Source organism: Tamandua tetradactyla, chromosome 24, assembly GCF_023851605.1.
Source record: "Tamandua tetradactyla isolate mTamTet1 chromosome 24, mTamTet1.pri, whole genome shotgun sequence".
NCBI lineage: Eukaryota > Metazoa > Chordata > Mammalia > Pilosa > Myrmecophagidae > Tamandua > Tamandua tetradactyla.
Window position 1 is genome coordinate 8,117,856 of NC_135350.1, and position 18,767 is coordinate 8,136,622.

An 18,767-nucleotide genomic window follows, 5' to 3' on the forward strand; every position below is an offset into this window, starting at 1 on the left:
TGTGACGCTATACTATGTAAATGAGAAGACAGTTATTTCTGTGCCCCATTCCACCCCTCTATCACTGAATGAGGGGCTCTCAAGGAATAAATTACAGAGCTTAAAAATTTTAAACTTCTATTTGTTTCTGGAATTCATATTTCAATAACCAAATGTATATAAGTTCTAAAGTTATATCTCTTTGTAGCATTCTTTGCATTTACTGCAATGAATAAAACAAGTAAAAATATATTAAATGTAGGAAAACCAGAAAATAAGGGAAAGTTTATTCATATTTCTTCTCACCCCTCCAAAATAATCACAGGTAACATTTAGGAAGTTAACTTTTCAGAATTTAATCTATCTATATACATATATAAACAAATAACCAGCTAAAACTGGGATTAAAATATGTACGCTGTTGGGCAACTTGAATCTGTATATGACATATTGCGACATTTTTCTATGCTAATATTTTTCTATAACATAATTAGTGCAATAATAGCTGCATATATTCCATTTTATGACTATACCAGTATGTATGAAGCACTTCTTGTATTTACATTGTTGAACTCCTCAAAATATCATCAAACAACCTTTTTAATAAGGCTCTACATTCTCCTTATAATAGGAAGGATTTCACTTTGAGAGTCTTAGCAGTATTTCAGAAGGAAGAAGTCAGAGGTAAGATATTTAAAAGGTTTGGGGTAAAGGTTTAAGGAAAGTGTGCTGGTCTGAAACTGTTGTGTACCCCAGAAAAGCCATGTTTTAAAACCCAGATTCAATATTGCTGGGTGAGATATTTTTTATTGTTTCCATTGACATTGGGTGGTACCTTTTGATTAGGTTGCTTCCATGGAGAGATATCTCCACTCATTCATGGTGGGGTTGATTGCTAGAGTCTTTTAAGAGGAACCATTTTGGAAAAAGCTTCAGAGTCAACACAGGATAAAGGAAGAAAATGCCCCCAGCGGAGCTGTTTGAAATGAAAAGCCAAAGACCCCAGCAGATTTCAGCCACATGCCTTCCCAATTGACAGAGGTATTCCAGACTCATCAGCCTTTCCTGAATGTAGAAAATCAAGGTATCTTTGTCTGGATGCCTTAGTTTCGACATTTTTATAGCCCTAGAACTGTAAACTTGCAACTTAACAATTTCCTTTTTAAAAGCTATTCTGTTTCTGTTATATTGCATTCTGGCAGCTTTGGCAAACTAAGACAAAAGTCTTTTAAGAAGAGTAACTGAAGATTTGGCAGTGTTCATAACACTAGTTTAGGATTGGTAGATACGTGAAGAGAGTTGTTTTTTTTTTAAAAAACATGGGCAAGCACTGGGAATCGAACCCGGGTCTCTGGTATGGCAGGTGAGAATTCTGCCACTGAGCCATTGTTGCACCACCTGAGAGTTTTGATAAGTAAACTAATAAGCAAGGCCTTTGACAAGGTGAACCGATTACAGTCTCTGATAATTTGATTTGAAGAAATTGCTTGAGGTAAATGGTAAAGTTATTTATTGATTTATAGTCTTGTGTTTCCTGGGCAAATTTTTTCTAAAAAACAGAAAGAAAGAAAGGAAAAAACTAAGTTATGTTAGCATAGGTAGTGTACTGTTGTAGCTAATTCATATGAACACAGATGGTCTCAATTGTTGATGTGTTATTTTAATACTAATTTTTCCAAATATAAGTTAAATATTCTTTTCTCTTTAATTTTACCACCACTACATGTAAATCCAAGCCATTACTCTCTCTTACCTTGCCTTTTTTAGTTGATTGCTAAAATTCACTTTCTACAAGGCAGTCAGAGTGAACTTTGTGATAGGGCCATAGCTCATCCATTCTTAAAATCTCAGAGTGTTTCCACAATGCTCTTCACATAGTTTGAAAGGTCCCATGAGATCCTGGCCTTCCATGCCTACATGCTCATCTTGCTCACAGCACTTAAACTACTTTGGAACTCTTTCGGTACTTTGCATTTGTCATATTTCATTTACTAGAATGCTCTTCCCTGCACCCTCCATCTTGCACCCACTTACTTCTTAGTCATCCTTCAGGTCTCCTTCTGCTCATCCTTCCTTGCCTACCCTTCCCAAGACAAATATTATACATACCCAGAGTTCCCTATATGCTTCCTTTATATTTCTTAAAATTTTGTGAATAATTGGCTTAATGATTATCTCCCATAGTCAGAAGTAAGGTTTATGAAAGTAAGGACAGTATTTATTTTGCTCTACATTATCTTCTCAGAGTGTCTGGCCTAATACACACACACACTCACACACACATATACGTAACTTAACAAATGTTGAAAAATTAATTACACAATTCTTCACATTTATGATGCAGGAATTCTTTGTTTTGTTTCCTGTTTCTGTGTACTTTGATAACCCTCCAACTTCAACATTTTTTCACTCTCAAGTTGGGAGCACACTTTCCTTGTTAAATAAGCAGTGGTTAAAAAAAAAGAGGTGTTGCTCACAAATTAGATACTAATTGAGGTGTTTATTCACAGATATAATAGATGAAATTGAAAAACATTAAAAGGGTTTTAGATAGAAATGTAGCCCTGTCTTTTGCTATCTGCATACCTTCCAGAACTTCTAAAACTCTGTTTCCCTTACTGAGTTGAAACTGTGTGTGCGTGCCCATGGGAGGAGTAAAACAGGTAATTTGGCTCCTTTTTTTCCTCCTTGGATCATACAGAGATCTCCTCTGACTGGCCTGGGGTATTCTGTAGCACAGCTAACTCTCAATTATTATACTAGTGGACACTGGCATAGTATGGGAAAATAAAATATGTAATAACTCATATCACAGATTTCCCTTGATTCATTAATTTTACTCCTAAGCTTTGAGTTGCAATAATATCTTATGTTTGTGCAGGATTTTTGATTTAAAAAAATGGTACACACTTTGTTTTAGATAGGGTATGATAACCTACAGAAACAAATAGATCCTCAAAATTCTGTTGCTTACAGAGTAAGAATTTTATTTCTTTGGTCTAGAGCAGGGTTTCCAGAGTAGCAGCAGCTCTGCTCCAGGCTGACAGTGGCTCTTCCATCTTTAACGTCATGCTTACAAGATTGCCCTAAGAATGGCCATCCCAGTAATTCAGAACACATGAAGAACATTAAAGAGCATGCATGGGAAGTTTTGATGGGCCAGGCCTGGTAGTTTTATACATGATTTCAGCTCACATTCCTTTTGCAGGAATTTAATCATGAGGCAAGGAAATGTGGTAGATAATATTCTATGTGCTCAGTTCCAACTCTATTGCTGTAGGAGGATGGGGTAGAGTTGGGATAGGTTTAGCTACATGGCATTATCTCATTGGGCAAACAGAAATCTTAAAAACCTCTTCTCTTTCTGTTTTTTTGAAGGATTGAATAACCATGTCTATAACAAACATCTGGGAAAGAAATAAGAAGGGGAATAAGAAGTAACAGGTGACTTCATGATCTAGAAAATTAATAACCACTCCCTGAATAATAATACGTTCTTTGGACTTACCATTATCTAAATAGTAACAGAAACTACCATAATTATACAGATTTGGTGATGACTGAGTAAAAACATACATTCTAAAATCTATTCTAAGTACAGTTTGTATTGTCTACCTGATATATAACAGAGTAAATTTGGCACTGGCCCCAATGATGAAAAAATAATTTTCAGCTTTTGACAAAGATAACTGAATGTCTAGACCATTGGTTTTTTTAAATGTAATTTTACTGATATATATTTACATGCCATACAAATCATCCAAAGAATACAATCACTGGTTCATAGTAACCGTTGGGTTTTTAGAAAAAAAAGAAACAAAACAGAAGATAAGGTTTGAAAATGAAATAAGAGAAGTATATTAAGACGGGAATAGACAATAGATTAATAGAACATATCAGAGTAATGAAGCAACCCCATATATAAAGGGATATATGATAAAAGATATCTGTCGAGTAAGTGGGAAAAGAATGCCTTTTCAGTGAATGCCTTGGCAAAACTAGTAGCCATTTAAAGTCAGAGATCCTTGCCTCATGCTATTAATAAAAGTGAATTCAGATTGGTTAAAATACCAATCAAAACAAGCTTAACAATTGTTCTAGTTTGCTAGCTGCTGGAATGCAACACACCAGAGACGGATTGGCTTTTAATAAAAGGGGATTTATTTTGTTGGTTCTTCAGAGGAAAGGCAGCTAACTTTCCACCGAGGTTCTTTCTTACGTGGAAGGCACAGGATGGTCTCTGCTGGTCTTCTCTCCAGGCCCCTGGGTTCCAAGAACTTTCCCCGGGGTGATTCTTTCTGCATCTCCAAGGCCGGGCTGAGCTGCGAGTGCTGAGATGAGGAATGCCAAGCTGCTAGCAGTGCTACGTCGCAATCTCTCATTTAAGCACCAGCCAATTAAGTCAACCATCACTCATTGCAGCAGACACGACTCCTAGCTGACTGTAGATGTAATTGGCAACAGATGAGGTTCACGTACGGTTGGCTTATGTCCGCAGCAACAAGACTAGGTATGCTCACCTGGCCAAGTTGACAGCTGAATCTAACTAACACAACAATATTAGGGGAAAACGTAGCAAAATATAATTATAACTTGGGGGATATGAAAGGCTTCTTAAACAAGATAGAAGCAAACAGAAATAGGTCATGTGGGGCTTCTCAAACCATGTGAAAGATTTTGGTCTCTATTTCAAGATGCTTAAAATATTTTAACAAGGGAATGATGGAATCAGATTTGTTTTCAAAAGATCATTCTGTCAGCTGTGCGCAGGAGACGGAAGAAAGCAAGAATTAATACAGTTAGGAGGCTGTTTCATCAAACTGAGAGAGGGTGACAGTTCGGTCTATAATGCTGGTGACAGAAATGGAGGAAAGTGGATAGATCTTCTAGAAATGTTTAGAAGCAGGGGCTAGGGACAAGAGATGAACGTATGAAACTAGTGGGACCCATCCAGGAAATGTCTCGCAGGGAGTACTAGATTTTGGTTTTTTTTTCTAAAGATACATAAGAATGAATAAAGGTCTCTTCACTGAGGAGCGACACGTTAGAGTTCTTTGATGTGAACTCACTAGAGAAGAGCAAGACTGGTGAGTAATACCTTCATCCAACTGAGAAATGTTTTTGGCCTAAACTAAGGCATTTGCAGGGGAAAGGGCATGAAGTATATGGACTTGTGACTGGTGTGGGAGGAAGGGAGAGGGGCTGACATAGCTGACTCAGAAGGATGTGGCATAGAGGGAAGGCAGGAGATTAGTGTAATTTTAAACATGTTGAATTAGAGGTACAGGTGGAATATCCAGGAGGGAATTTTTAGTAGTAAGTTAGCAACACAGGTCTGAGCTTGAGGTACAGATTTCAGAGTAGTTAGATAACATTTCCATATTGTAGCTGACCCTGCTTCTCCTCTCCTTCCTCTGGAGTTCTGTGCACACATCCCCCGGCTCTGTTGTCTTTGCTTCTAACAGCTCGTACCTGTGACTTTTACCCCACCAAGATCCCATCCAGCTATGGGAGCTCTTGGCCTGAAAGGCAGGGGGACCGAGTCCACAGGAGTTTACGTCCCTTCTTTACTCCCTCCTTCGTAGCTGGTGGCCAATAACTGACTGCAGTAGGAGGGGAACAAAATCTGAGTTATTATTTATACTCCAGAGTTCCCAGCAAGTCAGGCTGAGGCTGGGACTTTGAAGGCACAGAAGGTTGTTTGTGGTTATGCTTCCTCCGCTTCCTTCTCTCTGGAGCACTTCCACAACAAATCACTTTCTCATACGCTTTTGTCTAAGGATTTGCATTTGGTAAACCAGACTTAAGATGTACCATAATTTAAATAGTGAAAGTGAATAAGATAACCTAAGAGAGATATGTAAAATAAGAAAAAGGCAGTCAATGATGGAGCCTTTGTGACCACTGCCATTTACCATAAGGGCAGAGAAAGAAAAGATCAAGAAAAGGATTGAAGGAAAAAAGAGACAGAAATGTTGGGGGTGGGATTTGGCAGGTGCCAAGGATGTGACTGTGAATAGAGAATGTGTACTAGCCATGAAAACCAGCAACAGAGAATTTCAGGTCAAAGGTATGAAATGATATAGAGAAGTTAAGTTAGCTAAGAATTGACACAGATCATTACACCCTTTTAAAGACTGGGCATTTTTAATACTTCAGAAGACAAAGATAATATATTTATTTTTAAAAGAAAGGAATTATTGAGGACCTACTATGGCCCATGCCCTGTGCTAGTGCCGCGGTGTAGTCCAGTGCCACAAGTGTTATAATACTTGTAAGTGAAAATCATCATGGATGCACAGAGGAAGACAACACCTCTTGTTTTTGGTGTTGTCTAACTAGTTTTCTTTAACTTATTGATGACTCCACAACCTTTTATGCAGTTCTTTTGTTTTATAGTTATTTCATGTAATTTCTGGCTACAATGTTAGCAGCGTTTTAGGTATGCATGGAGGATCATGGGGGATCCCTGAGGAGTGTGAGGATTAGGCATGCTAATCAATATACTTGGAAGTAACAGGAAAAGAGCTAGCTCTTTATTATGTGAATATGCTTTATTTATTTGTTTACTTAGCCATTTTTCAGAAAAAAATTAATTCTTTTAGCAGCTGATTCAGCAAAGAAGACTTTTTCTCTTATTAGCTTTTGTTTTATGAGTAGTTCATCTCACCATCTGCACATTTATCTCGCACTAAAAGATGGTGTGGTGAATAGATTAGCCACTTATTAAAAGACGACAACTGTGTCTGGCTCTACGTGGTTGTTATCATAGCTAGACACAATCACGTGCCAGCCTTTTGAGAAGGCTAACTGGAAAGAAACTGCAAGTTGCTTTTTTCCTCTTGTCTCCAAATCTACAATGCAGCCTGGTTACAATCCAGTCCCTGCTAAAATTTTCCCAGACATCTGTTTATTACAGATGTATTCTGCACTTTGAGGAACTATCTAGGTAACATTCCTTTTTCATTGTTTCTTGTCTTAGAACTTAGCAGCTAGGGGAAATCAGTGAACGACAATATCATCTTTTGTTTACTTAAGTATTGTTAACTTGTCCCTTCCCAGTGAGACAACTGAAGTCCTGCAATTTTTAATTTCAAATAGCCAAATGAGAGAAAGAATGAAAATAGTTTTCTATCTTTGGCTCTCATGATGTATTTGTTTGTAATGGTAATTTTTACTTTGTCTTCTGTTGCTCCCATGATAATATCACAGAGAAGGATGGGGTTTACATTTAGAGTAAGACTAAGGTCTCGTGTTGATGGAAGGCTGACATCCTTTGTAGTGATAGGGCTCGACTTTGAACTACTTTTCAAACTACACCCTGCTCTATCCTTTGCTGACTGTTACTGCCTTTCCAGTACTAAACGTAAATTATAAGAGGATAACATCATGAATAGTTTGTTTTCAGCTCAGCAAAGTAGAAAGGAGCTGGAAGCAATATACTGGCTAATCTCAATTTTCAAATCTTAAGTCATTTGAGAAAACAAATATGCTGCTAAGATTTTTTTCCCATTTCTCACGTTAAAAATTCATAAATCTCCATTCTTCTTTTCGTTACAATAACTTGAATCTTCACAATGAGATCTAGTAATTTGAAACTCTTGGCATCTGTATTATATTACAATGTAAAATTTGATAAGGCCAATACATCTAAAAATAGAAAAAAACAAAAGATCCTTTCTTCCTTCATGGACTTCAATGGCAAAAATTAGCACTGCGTCCTTTCTCTTTCCTTTTGATGTCAATTATTACTGCTTTAAAAAAAAATCTATTTCTCTCCATAAATGCTATTAATCATGGAGATATTGTGGTCAACTAATGGAAAATAGCTGAAAAAATCGCCTTTATAATAAGTCTTATTGTCATGTTCATTCTTAGCTATTAGTATTAACAGGAAAAACATGATTAGATAACCTAAACCCCAAATAACTAATGTGCCCATTCAACAAAATTTACTGAGCATCTATTACGTGCCAGGCACAGTTTAGGTGTTGGAATTAGAGCAATGAACAAAACAGACAATACATGTCCTCATAGAATTTATTCTCTACTGGGGAAGAATCAACAATAAGCAAGGAAAAAGTAAAATTTACAGTGTGCTAGATTGTAATCGGTTATTAAGGAGAAAACAAAGCAGAGGATGGGAATAGAAACTGTGAGAGGTGCAATAACTGAAGGGAAGGCCTCACTGATAAGGTGACAGTTGAGAAAAGATGGGAAGGAGGTCAGGGAAAGAGAAAGGAGGATAACTAAGAAAAGAACATTCCAGGCAGAATGAAACAGCAAGTACAAATTCCCTAATCAGAAGCATACTGCGTGTGTTTCAGGGTCACCAAGTTGGTGAGTGTGACTGCAGCAGAGTGAGCTACAGCAGGAGATGAATTTAGGAGGGTAATGGGGTGATAGCGATGGACAGAACCCTTAGGGTCTTGTAGGCATTTTTAAAACTTTGGTTTTTAGTCCAATTGAGATGGAAACCCCTCAGAAGGTTTGGATCAGAGGCATTTGATCTGACTGAAGTTTTAAGAAAATCATTCTGGCTGTTGTGCTGAGACTGGAATGAAGGGGGACAAAACCAGAAATGAGAGATGATAAGGGGCTACTGAATGAAACAAACAGAAGATCATAATCCAAATTCATTTCTGCATAATTCTAGAAGGAATAGTAATTTGTGAAGCAGATTTAACTTTCTAATTGCTAATACTGAAATAATTTTTTATACTGTATGTAAGGTATAAGGAGAAGCTTGAAAATAATAATAGAGTGCGAATGATCACTATTATGAGTTTATGGTCTTAAATGATGGTATAACAGTATCCGTGTTAAAGATCATTTCAGGCACTATAATTAAAATATTGTACCTTCTATAAATTAGGTCTGTCTATTTTAGTTTATAAAATTATCATATGTTCATTGTAGAATATTTCAACAAAGCACATAGCAATCATTGAATGTCTCTGATTCTATATTTTTTTTATTGTGAAACATAACATAATATACAAAAAAACCCCAATAAATTTCAAAGTATTTTAACAAGTAGTTATAGAAGAGACTTCAATGTTTGATATGGTCATGGTTCCACAATTTCAGATTTTTCCTTCAACTCTTCTAAGACACTGGAGTCTAAAAGAAATACCTGATTCTATACTAATAAAATTGGATCTTATAATGAAAATACTAATCTGGTTCCATATTAATGATAGTCAAATTAAACAAACAATGAAATAATCATATGGGTTTTGGCCCCTTGTATTCCTTTCCTAAAGTTCCTCCTCATTTTATTCATGGGAGCTGTTTAAGTGGATGATAAAATGTATATACATTGTGGCACTCACTAAACTGAATTAAATATAACATCTACTGTTATTTTACTTTATGGGTCTACATTTTTTTTTAATTTAACTTTATCTTTTAGCCATTATTCCTGAAATTATATTGAAATAGAGCTCAAAAACCTTTGACTTGATTACTGTCTTTTAGAGGTCCAGACTCAAGAAATAGCTGATATATTTGTTTAAATTAGAGAAATGTTTTCATCTAAGATAAAGGTTCAGTACAAATATAGATAAAGCAAACAGTGCTTGCTTAAAAATGTACGTGCTTACTGTCTAATACTATATTCGTATTAAAACTCAGTTAATATTCTTTATACTGCACAATTATCATAACCATTTGCAATTATCTGTAGTTTAAATAACTGAGATAAATACTGTAATTATGTAGACTTCATTACTTGAATATTTAAAAAAACAATTTTCCTCACAGAGTTATAAAATTTTATATTACTTATATTTATTGTTTTAATTTCACTTTTCTTGTTTTAGTTTTAGATTCAGATGATATATTAAATGATCACATTATAACTTGGAGTCATATTGCTAAATTTTTACAATAAAATCTAAAACTCTTTTGCCTAGATCAAATTGCTTTTTTTCCTTACAATTTTATAGAACAAATATTAATATTTAGATAACATATTTCTTTGCTCTATATAGCTGGATATCATCTTTTATAGGATCATCTTATACAATGCTACGCTTGCTTAAAATAAATGATGATAACATATTTACAACATACCATTTTCAATTTTAACCACTTTCAACATGCAGATCAGTGGTGTTAATTATATTCTCTGTTGTGCTACCATCACCATCCATTACCAAAACTTTTCCATTACCCCAAACAGCAACTCAGTACCCATTAATCACTAATTCCGTGTTCCAAAACCCACTTCTGCCCTTGGTAGTCTGTAATCTTTTTTGTCTTTATAAATTTGTATATTCTACTTTTATCCAAATAACTGTGTTCATACAATATTTGCTCTTCTGTGCCTGGTTTATTTCATTCCACATAATGTCGTCAAGGTTCATCCATATTGTTACATGTTTCAGAATTTTATTGTTTTATAGCTACATATTAGTCCATCAATGTACATACCACGTTTATCCATTCATGTATCAATAGACACTTGGGTTACTTTTACTTTTGTGAATAATGCTACTCTTTTCAAGTCCCTGCTTTCAATTTCTTTGAGTATATACCTAGAAGTGGGATTACTGGGTCATATGGTAATTCTATACTTAAGTTTTTGAGGCACTGCCAAACTGTTTTCCACAGCTGCTATATCATTATACATTCCACAGTGGCTATACCATTATACAATGTCTGGGTGGGGGAGCGGGGTTTCCATTTCTCTGCATCCCTGCCAATATTTACTCTCCTTTTTTAAAATAACAGACATTCTACTGGGTGAGAGGCAGTATTTCATCATTTTGATTTGCATTTCCCTAATGGCTAATGATGTTGAGCATCTTTTCATGTACTTATTGGCCACTTGTATATCTTCTTCGGAGTATACTTGCTTTTTACACCTGGGTAACAGAATATTTACATACAAACCAGTTTTGTTAAAGTATTAAACATTATGAGCATTTTGAGTACTTCCATAAAACTGCAATTATTGGCAGAATAGCATTGCCCAAATCAGAAAATTAGGGAACTTTAGGATTATATGTGACAGTAGACAAGATAATCAATTAATCCTAGTTCATGAGCACAAGCCACAACCCCTTTAAGCCTTAAGAATCTCAATATCTGCAAATGATATTTTTCTGTCCATCTCCGCTGTGAAATTTCGACTCTATGGATGAACAAATCTGGATTAAAACTGCAAGGTTTTCAGGGCTCATGCTGAAGAACAAAAGGCAATAATTTGAAAAGGCTCCTCTGATGAACAAAAGGCAGTAATTCGAAAAAGACAATTCATAATTTCTTTGTTTCTGTTCTGCCTCTAAATTCGAAATGCTCTAATATTTAAGATATAGGGATGACCAAGGGTAGTTCTAGCAATTAACTTACATATTTTAAATAATGCATACTTATTTTCCCTCTTACTGTATACAATGACGGCTATGTTAATAGAGTAAGGAACATACTTGAATAGTTGAGTGTTTTTTCAGTTACACCGTTAGGAATTACACTCATGTGCAACTATTTGGCCAAATCTTTGCTCCTGCAAGCAAAGCACCCACGACCTCTTTTCCTCTTTCCTTTCGCAAAGCGAAACAGGCTAGCGGCGGTTCCTGTGATAAGAGTGACGTCAGCCCCCATGGGTCGCGTGACCGACACCCAGCCTTCCCATTTCCCCGCCCCCGCGGCGGAGCGGGAGATCGCGCGAGAACTCGTCTTACTATCAGCATTAGTGAGGTTCACAGTGGAGTTTACTCCGAAGAGAAGGGAAGGGAAGGTGTGGCCCGGTGGAAGGGTTTTTGCTTTCATTCTGTTAACGTTCATGGCCGAAGCAAAGGCCTTTGGGGACTGCCAGATTCTGAGCAACCCAATCTGGAAAACGGCGGGGGAGGCGGAGGATGAGGTTGCAGTCAAATCAGGAGTGAAACGTGGCGCACCCGCCGGCGTCGCCGTCGCTAATGGGGTTGTGGGGGAGGGAGCAGCCCGGCGCCCGGCGCCTGGGAGCTGGCGTTGCGGCGAGCGCGGCTTCCGCTGGCGTGGGACCCGACCCTGACTTGGGAGACGGGTGAACCTTCTCTAGAAGCAGCCAGCTGCGCACACCCGGGCCCCGTGTCAACACGAGCGGCGCCAAGTGGTAGCGCCGCTCGCTCTCCCGCCCGGGGCGCATTGTCCCTCGTGCCTGGCGCCCACATCGGGGCTGGGGGGCTTCCACGACCCCCCCAGACGGTTCACGAGTCGTCCGCCTCCTGCTGCTAAATTTAGTCCCAGATTTGGGCAGGAGCCTTTCTGCGGGTTTAAGTGGGTACCTTTGATGTCTGGCCTCGTTCACCTAAGCTCCCTCCGGGATTCTTCCCCCGCGCATCCTCCTCCTGCCCCTTGGACTCTCCCCTAGACGGGCGTGTGCGTGCGGGAGGCCAAGGGAGGGAGGGAGAAAGCCACGAAGGGAGAGGATTGGAGTCGCTAGAGGGAGGTGTGGGACCAGCGAGGGAGGGTGCTGGCAGGCGGAGGGCGCGGCGGGAGGAGGGGCCGGAGGAGGAGGCGGAGGCCTGGGGACGGCAGAAGAGGCTTAGCCTGAGCCGAGCACTCTTTCTCTCCCCGCGCAGTCGCCAAGCCGCGCGGGCTCCTTGGGGAGCGCGAGGACGCGGAGGTGCCGGGCCCAGTCCTTGCGGCCGCTGCCCGCGGGAGGGAGGTCGGTGCCAGGAGCGCGCGCTCAGCTGAGTCCCCGCGCGCCCCGCGCCCGCTGACAGCTGCAGCTGGGCTCGAAGCTGTCCGCTACACGCTCGGCGGCCTCGGCCCCTCGCACCTCCCCCGCCCCCTTCGGGTTCCTTCCCCGCCGCCTCTGTCCCTCCCGTCGCTGGTGCGGCTCCTTTCGCAAGTATTCGCCTCCCGCCCGATGCCCGGCTGCTTTTTTTCATATCTCGGCCCCGTCTTCTTGAATACTTTGCCCCCTGCACTTGGGGAGAGGGGCTGGTAAGGGCGGGTGGAGCATCTAGAGAAGAAGGAAGCAAGGCTTGGAGGAGGAGGCGGATCGGCGGACAGTAAGGAGGAGACCCCACGCCGCCCTTTCTGGTCATCTCCCCTCCCACCCCGCCCCTGCGCACACTCCCTCCCGGGCGAGCTACTTTCGGACGAGAAAAGTGAGGGCGGCCCTGGGTGACAGCGTTGCAGGGCCAGTCCCAGCGAAGCCGCGCGACTGCTCGCGTCTCGTCCGCCGCCCTTCGAGCCAGGGGCACAGTCCGGACCGAGGATGGCTTCGACGACAACCTGCACCAGGTTCACGGACGAGTATCAGCTTTTCGAGGAGCTCGGAAAGTAAGCGCCTTTGCCCGGCATACTCACATCCCCTTTCCAGCAGAGGGCGGGTGGCGTTGCCCCTGACCTGTCGGCCTCCGGAGTGGGGCGAGGGAGTTTGGGAAACCAGGGAAAGAGGGGGGTTCCTGCTTTATCAGCTGCCTTAGAAGAGGACTGGGGCAAGGGAGGGGAAAGACCCCCACCCCTGCTGTGGCCCCTTCTGATAATCCCTCCCTCCCTCCTACTCTTTAACCCAGAGACTTAGTGAATTTACGACCTCTGCAGTTGTAGCTGTCATCCTGAAAAGTGCGTGTGTGTGTAGGAAACAAGAATCTATGTAAATGCGATGTAGATCACGTTTTGTGTAAATAGAGATGCCTCCCTCCGGGTTAGCCGGCGTGTCGGCGGTATAACCCACATACGAATGAGAACTCACTGCCCCAGACGGTGCCATATTTATTGATGCCGAAAGTTCAACTTGTCGTAGAGTCTATTTTGCATCCAGTAGTTCTGTCCAGGAAAAGGGCCACCCAACGGAGTCGACCACCCTACCCGATATCATCAATTATTCTTTGCACTAGATTACTTGCATATCATCATCCTTTCTAGTATATACTTGTGCATCTCCGCGTTTTCTGTGCGGATTTATTTGTACAGGTAGCGGAAAAGCCCTCTGTAGATTGGAGGAGCGCTTCCCAAGGGTAGCCTAGCATAGTATAAAACGACCCCCTGCACCCGCTGGCAGAACTGCTTGTAGATGTTAAGGAAGGGTACTGGAGACCTAGCCAAGACCTGTGCGAAGGGACCTAGGGGCCGAGCCCTGATTGTTGATTTATGTAGCAGCAAACCCAAACCCAATTCCTCTTTTCCTAGTTTCGATTATTACTTATGAAAGGGGTGTGTTTGTGTCCAAGCTGCTGGTTTATACTGTTGAATTACAGGACCTGTAACTATCTTTTAAATGTAATGAGAATCATGTCTATATATTGTCTGCTGTCGAAACATGGAGAATATGTCGGAAGAGCAGCTTAATTCAAATATCTCCCCTCCCCCAATCCCAAACAGCGCATAGTGAAATAACCATACCAGGTTTTGTTAAACCACACAAATGTGCTCACGATTTTTATTTTAATGAAAGTAATGGCCATATATGCTTGGAGCCACATTAATTTTTCCCCTACCAAATAAAAAGACAGCAGATTTTTGCTGCTCCTTCTCAGCTCTGCTCTTTGCAGGATTTTCTCAGAGCATTTGGTGCTGAGTGTGAATTGTAAAATGTTTTCAAATTTCATGTGCAAACAAGAGCCGTCATTGTTGGCAGTTCTTTTCATTTTGTTGATTAATAATTTGTTAAATAAAATTCACTTTTATTCTCAAACATTGAAGAAGATCTGGGTTTCCAGACAGAATTGTTCTTTTTCTGGACCTTACTCTAGTGCACTGATGTTTGATAATTCACTGAAATCAATAAAAATGATTAGGTTGTCATAGTATTTTAATAGCGTATCAGAGCTGATTATATTGATGACCTGCTAATTATTGGTTTTCAGGGGGGCATTCTCAGTGGTGAGAAGATGTATGAAAATTCCTACTGGCCAAGAATATGCTGCCAAAATTATCAACACCAAAAAGCTTTCTGCTAGGGGTGGGTATTTTCAACCACATATTTATATATGTGAATTTTCTGTTTGTCCTGTTGATTGTTGGTTCTCTTGTATGTAAATGTGTCATGTAGTTATAATTGAATTGTAGATTTAGATATCATTTTATGTATTGAGATTATTTCCTTCTTGTATGACTCTTGGTTTGTACTGGTTTAAAAGTAAATGAAAGAATATGATTGTTATTATTTAATACATTGTTATTAAAATTCTATCTTTCCTATGAGCAGTAGCATAAATAACTAATTTTAAAACAAATAAATGTCACTAAGTACATTTTGCCTTCAGCTCCAGTGTGAAATAACTTTCAGAAGGATTTGGAATGGAAAAATATAAGTCTCACAACTGCCATAATTTCCTTTTACTTTTCAGAGGTAAAATAGGTCACAGCTCAGTTGAATCATATATTTCAATTGCAGTTACACTTGAACTTAATTCATCAAAGCATATTTAACAGTACCAGCTTTGGGAGGAAGCATGTTTGCTGTATTTTAGGGAGTTTGGGTTGATTTTGACGTGTTTGTGTGCAGTTAAGACCTTTATTTGGTCTCCTGCATTAAGGTTTCTCTCACACACATGTAATGTATTTTACACGTGCAGTTTATAGCCACAGAGGTAATTCATACTTCCAACATAGCTGTTGACATCATTAAAAATCTTGGCGGGCCCTCGCTGTGATTTAGTTTGTCGAACTCCAGCAAAAGCACTTATAAACTCATGTTAGGTATTCCAGTTATTGTGAGCACATGCCTAAGGTATTTCCATGGGAATATATGGTTTTATGAAATGAAAATGTACAAAATGCTGTAGTGTAAACCCATTTCAGTGACCTGGTTTGTTTTAGGTAATGAGAAGAAATTTCGTTAGGGTTAGCTTTCCTCATTTTATGTCTTTAAAAAGTACTTCTTTCTTGCTTGTAGCATGGCCTTTGGTCTCTGCTGTGACAGGTTTTTTTCTGTTTGTTGCACATACCACTCTTAACATGTACTTTAGTTTTAGATTTTCATTTCTTTTTATTCATTTGAGTGGGATTTTGTCGTCACATTTTTTAACCTGATTTTAATATAACTCTGAGGAAGTTTATATGCTAAATAACCAGACCATAGAATCATGTCATGGGAACAAATGCAAATTACATTATATTTAGTTATGCTTCTTCCTTCAAGTCTGCTCTACATGAAAGTTTTAACAATGAAAAGGAGTTTATAAACTGTAAATGCCATTTCAGTTAAAAAAAAAGAAAGAAAAGAGAATATATTAGTCATTTTCTTTCAGTGATTTTATCACTTCTTGTGTGCTAGGTACTTATTTTTTTAATTAGAGCAATTGTAGATTTGCAGAGAAGTCTTACAGAAAAGTGATGCAGAGTGTATCCCCCTCTCCCAGTTTTCCGTTACTGTAAACATTTTGCATTAGTGTGGTACCTTTGTTATAACTGAGGAAACAACATTATTGTAATTAGTCTAGTAGCTGCAGACCATAGATTATATTAGGGTTCATTTTTTAGTGTTGTACAGTTCTGTGGTCTGTTTTCTTTTTAAAATTTTGCTTCTGGTATTAGGTAGGTGCTTTTGGTAAGGGTGGGTATCAGTTCTTTTGGGGTCATCACAATACTTTTCCCAAATCCTTTTTATTGGCTTTAAATGTCTCTCAAAACTAATCAGACTTGAACTTCACTTTCACTAGTTTTCTTAATTAGAAATCATCCCTTTTCTTCCACCCCAATGCGTACTCCTTCCTACACCAGAATGGCAAATACTTTAGTCCCTTGCCTACATACATTTTATTCTTCTACTTCCAGTCTTTGAAAAAGAAATTTTCTCTTGAATATTGGAATTCCTTCTCTCTATTCTGCCACTCTTCCTGCCCTGCTCGTACTCTGCTTCAAAAGATGCTTTACATCTATAGCCTTCTAATCCCTTCTGGATTGAATGATTCTGATTATTTGAACTATACTTAGGAAAAGTAGCTAGGGAGAGAGTTAGAAAGCATTCTTGTACTTCCACTGCAGTTTTCTTTCCTTATAACTTGGGACAAGTTTCTTAACTTGCTCTACGTTAACCTGTCCAAAGAGAGTGGTGATGAACAATATTATTGGTGCTGGAATAAGATGCCTTGGGTTTGAATTTTGATTCCCCTACCTATTAGCTCTTTAATTGTGCGTGGAACACTCAGTTTTCTTATCTATAAAACATGGTAATAATGTAATCCTTCTTTATAGAGCACGGTGAAGAGTGAATGAGTTAATATAGTGTGGAACAGTGCCTACTACATAACATACTCTTAATGAGTATTAGCTGCTATTATTATCTGATAGGTTGTTATGAGGATCAAATATGTTTACTTATATGAAAGAACTTGAGAATTATAAAGCCAGTGGCAGTTTTGGTTTAACTGTGTGAGAATATGATTTGAATCTTGACTCTACTACTTTATATATAAACTTGGTTCAACTTCTTCTGGGTCTCAAGTTCTTCAGTAAAGGGAGAAAGTACGTGTCTCATGGAGGTGTTTTGAATGAATTTTATGAGAAGCACTTCTTTAATTACAAAGTGCTATATCAATTTTAACTATGATTGTTGTTCACCTATAAAATATTACAATACTTTTCTTGAAAACGCTCAACAACTTTTTATAAAATAGTCATCACAACAACTGGAGTTGGTTTTTTGATATTTATACCTTGGAATATGTACATTTGTTTTAACTTTACCCATATTAAATTATGAACTGCTGAAGGAAAAATGTCGTGCTTTCATTTTTTAATATTGCATTCCAAAGCAGTGAAGACATAGGAAAGGCTCAGTACAGAGTGATGGGGATCAAATGCAGTTATTAAATGGTTTTTAAAAGAGTTAAGTACTGAGTTTACTTCTAGGAACAAGCAAATATTGGAAGTAAAGAAATCTGCAAAATAATATATAAAGAGCATATGTTTTAAAATACGAATTCTTTTTTTTTAAACACTCTTGAGAGTCTAATGATCTGAGAAAACTGCTGAAAATTTTTAAAAATGAATATGAAGTCAAAGGGAAATATAGGCTGACATGCAAAATTGCTTGCTTATTTTTTCTAAGGTAACTGATGTTTTGACTTCATATAGCAGTTACTATGAAATGTGATTTTTTTGTACAAATTCTTGTTTCTTGTATTATTTGAAATGCCATGTCTTTTTAATCCAAGCTTTTAGTGTATTTATTTTAAACATAAGACAGGTCTTCCAACTCAAATAATGTTCTTGAAGTGTAACATTACAACTGAAAAAGAAAGGGCCGTTGTCAATAAATCTAAGACCATGAGGGAATTGCCAGAAATGTGGCTACATTCCTGCACAAATTTGCACATCCAACTATACTGTCACTCAGGCTTAGATTTTAATGGCTCTCCAGCAGACTGTTTTAGTTATATTTCCTCTCAGCTGTCAGTCATTCTCACATCGTGTTTGGGAGGTTCAAAGTCTATTGAAGAATTTCCTTTTGTATTAATGTGCATGCACAGAGAATCGATTATACAATACTGAGCAGGTATGTAAGTGCACTCATCATTCATAATTTGGCTTATTTTTAAAACTAAACAGTGTAGAGTCATCTCTAAAACATTTGATACTTTTATGTAATTTCTGTCTCATAAAAAATTATTTCATGTTAGGTAAGAATAGAGAGTATGCTTAGTAAATGGTAGATAGTGGTGTAATTTTTCTCATATATTCTCTACAAGAATTAGAAATTATGTCATTTTGATCCCAAACATTTAGGTTAGTAATTAACAAATGATTCTTTGTTCTGTTGTTTTGACATTAAGTCTATTTGACATAAAATGTTATAAATGTAAGCTGTTGTCAGAATGTATGTAAAGTCCATGAAGGGT

At 38.5% G+C, this 18,767-nt stretch overlaps 1 protein-coding gene and 1 long non-coding RNA gene across 3 annotated transcripts in view; both read left to right on the forward strand.

Moving 5' to 3' along the window:
- The window catches only part of LOC143668427 (uncharacterized), a 103,423-nt gene extending 99,928 nt beyond the window's left edge, over window positions 1-3,495 (forward strand). For both annotated transcript variants that reach the window (XR_013168438.1, XR_013168439.1), the window contains exon 6: window positions 3,358-3,495. This is a non-coding gene — a long non-coding RNA (uncharacterized LOC143668427). The remainder of the gene's footprint in view (window positions 1-3,357) is intronic.
- Window positions 3,496-12,230: 8,735 nt separating this feature from the next.
- On the forward strand, window positions 12,231-15,443 carry LOC143668011 (calcium/calmodulin-dependent protein kinase type II subunit delta-like). The gene is made up of 2 exons (XM_077142456.1): window positions 12,231-13,260; window positions 14,790-15,443. Exons 1-2 carry the CDS (start codon window positions 13,196-13,198, stop codon window positions 14,959-14,961), a joined length of 237 nt encoding a protein of 78 aa, XP_076998571.1. The 5' UTR covers window positions 12,231-13,195; the 3' UTR covers window positions 14,962-15,443.
- Window positions 15,444-18,767: the final 3,324 nt, after the last annotated feature.

Excerpts from the sequence above, each read along its gene's own strand:
- LOC143668011 (XM_077142456.1), top strand. The coding sequence starts at position 13,196 with ATGGCTTCGACGACAACCTGCACCAGGTTCACGGACGAGTATCAGCTT. Across the intron at positions 13,261-14,789 it reads CTTTTCGAGGAGCTCGGAAA|GGGGGCATTCTCAGTGGTGA; the intron begins GTAAGCGCCTTT and ends ATTGGTTTTCAG.